Genomic DNA, 10,641 nt, shown 5'->3' with positions numbered 1-10,641 from the left:
ATGTATTTTGGCTCACTGTAGTCTTACCATTTATTTTTCCCTGTGAAAATACCAAGTGACAATGTATTTAAAAACCAGATTTTAATTATATAATGGAAGCCTTACCTCATTATTTTCAAACAATAGTAGGTAGTTTTCTGACTTTTTTTCATTTTTTAGAAATATAATAATAATAATGGTAATGGATGAGGCCAAAATTAAACATAATTTAATATGGAAAAGAAGATATTCATTACTAATCAATCAGTATTTTTGAGATCCCATTGCATGCAAAGCTGTATATGGAGAAATACTTTGAATTATGCAACATATATATCATTTTAAGCTAGAATATATAGAACATTTGATGACCTCTTTTACCTTAACTGCCTAACATCCCTTTTCTCATAAATACTTACTACTTTCTTTTGGATTCTCTGTCTCAAACAATTTAATGTTGGTGTCTTCCATTTATAATTGTTCATATCTTCCTGTGTCATTTCCCAGTGGTTACTAAATGGGCATGCTACAGTCTCTGTAAGTTTTGAGGATGGCAGTAGGCATTCTTAATACCCAGGAGAAATTAGAGAGCCCTGTAGAGAATTATCCAGCAATTAACATTCATAGTCATGAATAAATAATTTAAAAAAGAGAAATAGCTCCTCTGTTGCCTCCTCGCTTCCAAGATGACCAAGAAAAGAAGGAACAATGGTCATGCCAAAAAGGGCCGCGGCCACGTGCAGCCTATTCGTTGTACCAATTGTGCCCGTTGCGTGCCCAAGGTTAAGGCTATTAAGAAGTTCGTCATTCGGAACATCATAGAGGCCACAGCCTTTAGGGACATTTCCGAAGCAATTGTTTTCGACGCCTATGTGCTTCCCAAGCTGTATGTGAAACTGCATTACTGCGTGAGTTGTGCCATTCACAGCAAGGTAGTCAGGAATCGTTCTCGGAAAGCCCGGAAGGACCGAACACCTCCATCCCGATTTAGACCTGCAGGTGCAGCCCCACGACCTTCACCAAAGCCCATGTAAGGAGCTAAGTCCTTAAAGACTAAAGAAATACTGTTCCCTGGAAAGACAATAAAGTGGAAATTATACTTTAAAAAAAAGAGAAATAAGCCAATGTATTTTTTTAATGAGCCAAAAAACTTCTCTCTTTGACAATTAAACAAAAAAATTACTTAAGGAATAATTTATCAATTTTAGAAAAATAGTTTTTAAAGTTAGTAAATTCTATAGGAGATATGTAGAGTGTAATGTGCTAAGAAAATATTTAGGTAAGGAAAAATAAGTATATAAAATTTTAAATCAACGTGAAGTTATATGACTGAGTGGTTGGGGAGAAAATAGAAAATATCAAAGCTTGCTTGTGTCATATGAGTGGTACAATTTAAATTCTATAGTGTAATAAGAAGATAGAATCTTTTAGGGCTGAAATGATTGGATAAGGCTTTTGTCAAAGAAGTGATATTTGATTTGGGTCTGAACAGTTTGATAGACATTTGATAAGCAGAGATATAAGACAATGGGGCTGCAATCGGAGGTAAAAATATAGCAAAGGCAAAAAGCCTAGGGCAGGTTGGTTTCTACAAAAGACTATCCTGGTTAATGGTTGGAAAAAAGAACATGGTGGTGGGGGTCAGGAATTAGAGAAATGTTTCAACCTTAGAAAATTTTTGTATGCATGCATGACTATTGTTTCAATCTAATAGGACATAAATCACAGATGCAACAGGTTAGACTGCAAGGAAGGCAAATGGACCAAAAAAGAAAATTGCTCACAAACTTAAGAGGAATCTTAGACCCCACTGACCTGCACGTTTCTTCTTTGCCTCCAAACTAAGCCTTACCTCCCAAGACTCCTCACGATCATTTATTTCAATCCACCTGGACTAGTCATTCTGTTCCCTGAAAAAGTACAAAGTTTTCCTGCCTCTGCATTTGCTATAACAGTCTATCCAACTGTTCAGAGCCAAGTCAAATACTACCTCCTCAACAAAAACCTTCTCCAGTGATGTCAGTCCTAAACCATAGTTCTCGTCTGTTTTATTATTGAACTTAGATTGTACCACTCACATGATGCAAGCAACCTTGATTTACAAATGTTTGCATCTGCTTGCTTTATCCTACACAATTATAAAAATTCTTAAGGGCAGAAACCATGTAATGCAACTTTGCATACCACAGCGTTTTGCAGTTTCATAGGCTAGGCTATAAAAACAAAATCCAACTCACAAAATAATGCTAAATACGAATTTGTTGAGTGTGTTCCAGTGTTGACACATTTTTCATTCTCTTCATGTTTCTCCTTATCCTTATGAAGCAATCCTTATATTGAACCCAAATTTTATGTTTACTTTCTAACTCTTGGAAAATAAAACGATTGAAACATATCTAGTCTCACTCAGTAATGCCTTCACCATAAGAGTTAAAGAGGCATCTAGGGAATCTAGGGATGATCCCAATAACTGTGGGAAAAGGAAGCCATTTAAATGTCTTTCTGATTTACCTACTTGAATCAGAATGTAATATGAGGTTGGAGGAGGGAAATTGAGCTGCAAACAGTCTCTATTACCTGATCTGTTTAATTCCACACTGTAGGTGCTGGGGAAGAATGTGTAAAGGTAAAAATGATGGGTTCTTCTGTTAGGCTGTATTTTAGTTTGAAGGGATGGTTTGGTATTCTAAAACAGCTATGAATAGTTTTAAAACTGATGATTGCAATGTTTTAATCCACATGAACACAAATGAGTTTATTCCTTTAAGTAACTGTTCAAAGGGTTAATTTCCTTTTTTTGATTAACCTTCCAGCATAGGGATTTCGGCTGTGGTTGAAACAAGTTTAAACCCAATTAGCTGTTACAAAATCCAAAGTAAGGCATTCTGAAAAGGTGCTTCAGGATCCTACATTTTTACGCATAAATATCCTCAAGTACCTCATTCACGAATCCTCACCCACACTCTCACAAACTTTAGGTCTCAGGAACTAACTTGGGAACGCAGATAGAAGCCTCTTTTAGAGTAGAAAGCCACCTAATGATGGCTAGGACTAGGGTGATGTTAGGGGGCACTCTCCTTAGGCACAAGTTATGAGTCACCCCAAAACTTGATAATGAAGATAAATTTTTAAAGCACTATTTTAAAACCTAACTAATGGAAAAAAAAGTCCATGATGAACAAAATATCAATTTTAAATAAAATCAAGATCCTGCCCTGCACTTGTATGGTTCACCTCAATTGCCTCATCCTAATCTCCTGAGTCTGGGGCACATTCTTAAATTTGCACCAGAGGTGAGTGCTTTAATTGCTTTATCCGAGTCCAGGCTCTTGAGTCCCAAACATTTTCATGTATGGCACCTTCCCTAATCCCTTCACTAAATGCCACCTTTGGATTCATAAGCCATTGTATCAGCACTTTTCCTCGGGATAGACCTCTGGTATTACAAACCTCACGCGGGGTCCCATTGAATTCCTGGTGGACTACCACCAAGTGGGATAAAGGTATCTATTAAATGTCCCCACCTTCAGGTTCCTCCTCCTCTTACAGCTCCCAGTTTGTTGCTCTCCATCTGCGGGAGACGCGCCGTTTGGCACCCTGATCCTGCCAGTACTACAATTCTGCTTTGGCGGAAAGTTCCCACAACCTGAGAAACAGCTCCACTCTTTTCTACTTTCTGAATGAGTGCTCCTCTCAGTTCATCTACATCCTTCTGCCAAAGGTAGAATGGAAAGACTGGAGCCTAGGTTCAATAATGTCTCTAAAGCACTTTGTCTCCAGGAAGTAAAGTGGGGCTTTTAGAGACCGTGGAGAAAGCAAGTGCAATGACTTTCGCCTGTCATTACTACATAAAAGGAAAACAACAACAACAAAAAAAACCGATCAAGACAATTCCAGCCTTCCCGCCGGTTTTATGCTTCAGCACTTTGCATCCACGAAGTCTGGGGGCTCCTCTACCCCACCAGCGGTCGGAGCTGGCAGCGTACAAGGGCTTCGGGCAAGTCCGTGGGCCACGCCCCCTGGGATGGTCACCTCCTCTTATTGGCCTGACAGCCTGTCACTCCAATTTGGCTCCCACTCCTACTAACCATTCACGTAGTTTGGTTGCGTCTGGTGCGTTTAATGTTGCCAATAACGAGGGATTTTTTTTTTTTTTTGGAGGCGAGCACAGGTCGTGCTGCAATTAGTTCATTCATTGAAAACTCAGTTGCTCTCTGAGCTGTCGGGTAGAGACTGCTTTCGGCTTTTTTCCTGCTGTTAAGATCTCCTCTAGAGAGCTGCAACAATGCCCAAAAGAAAGGTAAGTGAAATAGGAAGATAGAAGGGGGATTAGAGACTGAAATACATATTTCCTAATCGGCAGAGATTTTTTTAAAAAAGCATTTTGACTTCTAGTTTGATTTTGTGATGTGCTGAATGGAAGGGGAGGGAAGGGCAGGTATCGGTTGGTGTAAGGTTGAGGATGGTCTCTCACGCAACTAGTAGTTCACTTTTGACTTATTTTGTTTAAGGCTAAGAATCACTTGAGAGGTGTCTCCATGCTGAATTACAAACAGTCATAGCGCTGTGCTGTCGCTTCCTACCCCACCACCCCTTCCTCCGTTTACCCTATTGGAGAAGACTTCTCCCAACCACACTTCCAGGCACTAGTTTCCTCCTCAGCCTCCAGCTTTTCTCCGGGAACCGTCCAGTTTGGGGGAACGAAAGCCATGGCTTTCTCCCGTATTTGCCTTTGTTCTTCCCGTTTTCTTTTTCCTTTTTTTCCCTCCTCCGCTTCTTGTCATGCCAGATGGCTATGCAATGGTAATCCTGTGCCATTAGGCGGCGCAGACTTCAAACTGTCCTAGAGAAGGGAGAGATTCACAGCTGTAATTAGCAACTTTGGAGCTGAGAGATCTGGGACTCTCCAAGCTCACTCACTGTCTAAAGATGGAAGGATGACAAGGGAAATGCGTCAGATAAACTATTGCTGATGTTAGGGTAGCATGGATTTGTTCACTTTGGACGCGCAGAATTGATATGAGCTATTCAAGGGCTACAAGTCTCCTGCAAACCCTCACTTAAAAGATCGTGGTTTCTCTCTTGGACGGGAAATAAATTCACGCTCGGTGTTTTTTTTTTTTTTTTTTTTTTTTTGGGGGTGGGGGGGAGTTCCCTTAGAAGTGAAATCGATTGCTGTTTCGTTGCTTGATAAAATTGTAAAACACTGTGTTAAGTAAGGCGTTATGATTGTTTTGGTACTATTCCTATCTATTCGTCCGCCTTCCATATTTTTAGAACATAGGAACAAGACTGAAATTCCCCGGTCCTCTGGGGCTGTATGACTCGTGCAATAGCTCGATAATTCCCAGGCTAAAGGGCTGCTCAGATACGGAAAGCAATGGTTTATAATCAGCATCCCCCTGCCTGAGATTCCCGCCGCTGCCCTTTTCTAGGCTTGTGCAATGGGTCTTGCTATTTTACAGAGCTGACAGCAACCTTGTAGCAGGTAGTGGCGGGAAGTTTTAAAATCCGCAGCCGGCTTCTCAGAATAACGCATTGACGTTGTAACAAAGAGGGTTCCCCCACACCAGGGCATTGTGGGGGTTGTAGTTGTATGCACAACTTGGAGGGGAGAATAGTCCATTTAGAAGAGAGGATCAGATAAGTACAATTGCATCTCGAGCATAAAGCTAAACGGACAGGGAGATTGCATGAAGCTCTGCCTTCATTCTGCCCGCTCCCACACTTTTTGGCTTTAACCCTGGCTACAACAGGTGGATTTTAAAATTAAAAAGATTTGTTTTTAGGAAATGCAATTTACACAAAATGATGAAATTGACTATCAGTTGTATAAACTTATGTCTTGGGAATTCATTTACATCTTGGTGCAAATTTGCACTTTAGTAGACAGCAGGCTACTAGGCACTAACATGTGGCTACTTGAGCAGGAATCCAGGAAAAAGTAAAGCTGTTATATTGCAACTGCAATCTATAGGCAATATTTTCGGATATATCAGTATATGTTTATATCGATGACCTTATTTCTGTGTGGTTTTCTCCCCTGTATAGGCTGCAGATCAAGGTGATATGAGGCAGGAGGTGAGTTTCTTTAGTTTTAGAATCTGAAAAAATTCACCTGGTTTATAAACTTGACACATAAGCAGCTAAAAACTAAATGCTGGTTAGTATATTTGTACCATATGAGTACCAATATGGTATGCCAGTGAACCCTCTCAGAAATATAGTAGGTATTGAAAACTCCAAACTCCATGGAACTTAGGACCTTGTGCTTAAGATCTGGAGAGAGCTTCTTCCTTTTAAGCCAAAGAATTGCTTTGTCAGTTTGCAAGAAGGGGCTGTATTTTCATTTATAAATATACTCCTTGTTACTAGCCATTTTGTGTTCCTTTAGCCTAGCAATTGAAATTTAGTTTGGGATTCTTTTTTCCTTAGCTGTATGAAGGGTCCAGAGGAGGGAAAAATCAAAACTTATATTTTTACTATGATATTTTTAAATCAAGTACACAATGCTTCTTAATGACAATGTGTACTTAGTGGTACACTAAATATTTTCACAATATAAATATTTCTAGTTTTCTGTATCCATAATTCTCTTAACTAATAATTATTTTTAACTTATAGCCAAAGAGAAGATCAGCCAGACTGTCTGCTGTAAGTAGTCTTTTTAAAAAGCTGCCCATGTATTGTAAAATGTAATTTTAAAATTCAGAGAGTCCTAGACAATACTAGTTATTTAATACAAGATTTGTTTTTGATGTTTTAAGAAAAACTTTCTCACCAGGAAATGTTTTTATGTTAGTGTTCAATTTAAACTATACCCATTTATTTTAATTATGAGGCTGAACTTCATTGTTAGTGATCTGTCTTCAATTATGATTTCTTCTTTCTTTTCCCCCAGTTGCCTGTGCCCATTACACCAGAGTTGAAGTCCAAAAGAACATCAACTCCAAGGGTAAATATTCAGCATACAATGTTGAGAGAAACTTGCTTTTCTTCAGAAATAGTTTTTCGGAAAGGCATACAGTTGATCATTTTGCTTTATTTTCTTTTCAGTTAGTGATATATTACATTATACATTATACCATATGGTACATGTCAGCCCTTTGAGTCAGAAATATTTGTTTGTGTTCTGTGGTTGTCTGCTGTGTTTCGGCATTTTCATTAGGAAGAGACAAAACAAAATTTTAGTTGGCTAGATCCATAAAACATACGTGCTTTTGACGTCATATAGTCATAATACCAGTACTCCTGGGGAAACAAAAGGTGTAAACTCTAGTAACAAAAGTAATGCTTTGTGATAATAATAGTAACTAACATTTGATAATACTTTACAGTTTGCAAAGTGCTTTCACATACATTATTTTCAAATTCACATAGTTGATCTCATATAGGCTTCTGTACTCTAATGTTGTGGTTAAAGACATTAGAAATAGCCTCAATATTAAGTTCACTTTCTCCCTATATTTATATTTATTTATTTATGTGTAAATATGTGTGAATATAATATGATCGTATTTCATTTTTAGAACTGGTTTATTGAGATATGATTGATGTTTTAAGGATAAGTTGAATTCTTAACATCATAAAATGTTAAAGCTAGGAGGGGGCTTCCCTGGTGGCGCAGTGGTTGAGAGTCTGCCTGCCGATGCAGGGGGCGCGGGTTCATGCCCCGGTCCGGGAGGATTCCGCATGCCGCGGAGCGGCTGGGCCCGTGAGCTGAGGCCACAGAGCCTGCGCGTCCGGAGCCTGTGCTCCGCAACGGGAGAGGCCACAACAGTGAGAGGCCTGCGTACGGAAAAAAAAAAAAAAAAAAAAAAGATATTGCTAAAACTATGGCCATAGGTTTAGTAATCATAGTAAGTGACAACTGAAGAGAAAAGTTCTTTTTGGTTTTTCTCTATTTTGCATTTCCTGGTCACTATTTATAAAATTAAGTACTCAATTTATAAGTTGTTAAAATAGTAAACACTGTTTATTTCCTTTCAAAATAAAAGACAGTGATAGAATAAAACAGATAATATAGAATCATGGACTTTAAAACACTTTACGCTCCTTGGCTCTCAGTTTCTCATGTATTCAAAGAATAATAACATATCTATATTGCATTTTACAGTTTCTACAGTAATTTCACATATATTTTATCATTTGCTCCTTATTACATCCTTGTAGGTAGGTGGTATTACTCTCTTTTACATAAGAAGAAATAAACACAAAGAGATTTCTGCTTTTGCTCAAGATCACATCAAGTAAGAAACAGATCCAGATTTAAAACACGTTTGCTGGATGCTGAACCCAGTGCTCTTTCTACTACATACACACTTAGGCAAAGAGCTTTCTTGGTAAAGAAATTATGATTCAAGTCATTCAGAAACTTGTAGACCCAAATATTGAATCACTAATGTCCCCAGGTGACCTCTTTCAAATATATCTAAATTGCTGCTCTCCCTAACATAGTATTTCTCTTAATTATTACCAATGGAGGCTCAGCAGTCAAAAACCCTGTTGCTAATTATTAGACATGACAGGGATAAACTGGTCCCCTCTAGTCAAAGAAAGTTAATTTACCAAAGTGTAACCTGATGCTAGCAATTGGCCCTGAGTAGCCACTGGTCAGCATTCTAACTTGTTGTTTCTCACCTAAAAGAGACTTTCTTTGATTCATATCAGGAATATTATTCATTTTAATACCATTTCAGGTTTATAATGACACTGAAAGTGTCAAGTGATAATTTTGTTGATATTAAGTTTATATGGATATTTTAAAGCTTTTCCGTAAATTATTACAACAGCTGGTAAAATAACAGGCCATTTAATCAACACCTCAGTTAAATTGTGTATTTATTTTTTTATTGTTTTGTTTTGCTGGACAGAAAATGAAGGCAAAAAATGATATGATGGGAAAAAACACAGATGCAAGTGCCAAAGCCATAGCCAAAACCATAGCTGAAACCAAGAAAGAAGTTGTTAAAGAAGAATACAACAGTGAAACTGCTGAAAATGGAGAAACCAACCTTATAGAGGTATCTTCCAATATTAACAGTTTTGTCCATTTGGATGTTTAACAATGGGTGCCACTGGAAGAAATCTTGTTTGTCTTGTAGTTTAAACATTGAGAAACATTAAATGAGTATGGCTTCATAGTGTCAGTCTGTCCAGGCTGCTGTAACAAAATACCACAGATGGGTGGCTTATAAACAACAGAAATTTATTTCTCACAGTTATGAAGGCTGGAAAATCCAAGATCAAGGCACCAGCATTTTTGGTGTCTGATGAGGACATGCTTCCTGGTTTATGGATGGCAGTTTTCTCGCTGTGTCCTGACATGATAGAAAGGGTGAGAGAGCTCTCTGGGGTCTCTTTTATAAGGACATAAATCCCTTTCATGGGGGCTCTACTCTGATGACCTAATCACCTCCCATAGGCCCCAGCTCCAAATATCATCACATTGGAAATTAGGTTTCATCATATGAATTTTGGAGGACACAAACATTCTGTTTATAGCATCTAGTATAATGGTATATAAGGGGAAAAGAAAGAAAACAAATTTAAAATTGAGAATTTATAGGTATGGGTAGTGAGAGCAGTGTGTTAGCATTGATATTAATAGAACAATGCCAGAGATTATGACTTATTAATAATCTAATGACTGTCTTATTAAATATAGACCAATCCTCTATTGCTTTTGTCAGCACATGGGCTATTTGTAAATATCTTTGCAAGATCATATATGATTCTTCTTTCCTCTTCAGATTGCAAAACAAATCATTATGTATGTTTCCAATAGGTCTTGCTTTACATATTTAGCATACCATGTTTCTAGGTACTGTAGTTAAAAAAATGAAAATGGGATTTAGTGCCAAATCTATAAACCAGACTTATGCATGTAGGGAAAATCTTTTCTAAGTGATCCTATGATATATGGTAGAAGACTTTTCACATAACTTTTTACAAAGTAAACCTAAATCTCACCATTATAGAAATAAAATGTATTACTTCTTCAAGGAATATATTTTGTTTACATGCATGCTACTCATTTTTTCTGTATTTACTCTGTTTCCTCATATTTGTAATGAAAATCATTTATATGAATAAGTTTCCCCGAATTTATTGTTCCAAATATCTATTTGTGCATGTTTGTGTGGAGATACTTTAATTAATCCTATTTCTTATAAGGTTTCCTTATGATGTGTTGTTTAGGAGACCTTTTCCACAGGAAAATTACTTTCTTATAGATGAAGTATAATTTTTTCCATAAAACAGATATAATCCTAAGTATTTAGGGAAAATGGTTCCAAATTTACAAATATAATCTTGGTTTTTTTCTCTCTCTATATAGACATCAGCTTCTGAAAAAGAAATAGAGGAAATAAAAGAAGAAAAAATTGAAGATATCAAAGAAGAAAGAGGAGAAAAGAAAGGAACAGTGGCAGCAGAAGGAAAAGAAGATGAAAAAGAAGATCAGAAAGGAGATGGAGAAGATCAAAACAAGGAAGAAGAGAAAGGAGAAGATGGAAGAGGGAAAGAATATGAAAAAGAAGATGAAGGTGGAAAAGAGAAAGAAGAAGATGGAAAAGAGGAAGAAGACAAGAAAGACACAGGAGATGAAAAGGAGGGTGAAGATGGAAAAGGGAAAGGAGAAGATGGCAAAGAATCTGAAGA

At 37.5% G+C, this 10,641-nt stretch overlaps 2 protein-coding genes across 2 annotated transcripts; both read left to right on the top strand.

Moving 5' to 3' along the window:
• Positions 1 to 643: 643 nt before the first annotated feature.
• Positions 644 to 1,090, top strand: LOC113614846 (40S ribosomal protein S26-like). Its single transcript, XM_027096695.1, has one exon. The coding sequence runs from the start codon at positions 666 to 668 to the stop codon at positions 1,011 to 1,013; it is 348 nt and encodes a 115-aa protein (XP_026952496.1). The 5' UTR covers positions 644 to 665; the 3' UTR covers positions 1,014 to 1,090.
• A 3,037-nt stretch (positions 1,091 to 4,127) lies between these two features.
• Positions 4,128 to 10,393, top strand: HMGN5 (high mobility group nucleosome binding domain 5; the record flags this gene model as incomplete). The annotated part of the gene is made up of 6 exons (XM_027096694.1): positions 4,128 to 4,279; positions 6,031 to 6,060; positions 6,604 to 6,633; positions 6,881 to 6,934; positions 8,853 to 9,002; positions 10,319 to 10,393. Coding segments are annotated over exons 1-6 (354 nt in total), but the record flags the coding sequence as incomplete, so codon positions are not given.
• Positions 10,394 to 10,641: the final 248 nt, after the last annotated feature.

Source organism: Aethalodelphis obliquidens, unplaced genomic scaffold (genome assembly GCF_003676395.1).
Source record: "Aethalodelphis obliquidens isolate GAN/ISIS:26980383/991018 unplaced genomic scaffold, ASM367639v1 scaffold106, whole genome shotgun sequence".
Lineage (NCBI taxonomy): Eukaryota > Metazoa > Chordata > Mammalia > Artiodactyla > Delphinidae > Aethalodelphis > Aethalodelphis obliquidens.
The sequence above is the reverse complement of the archived record's forward strand: the minus strand, read 5'-3'. Positions and strand labels throughout refer to the sequence as shown.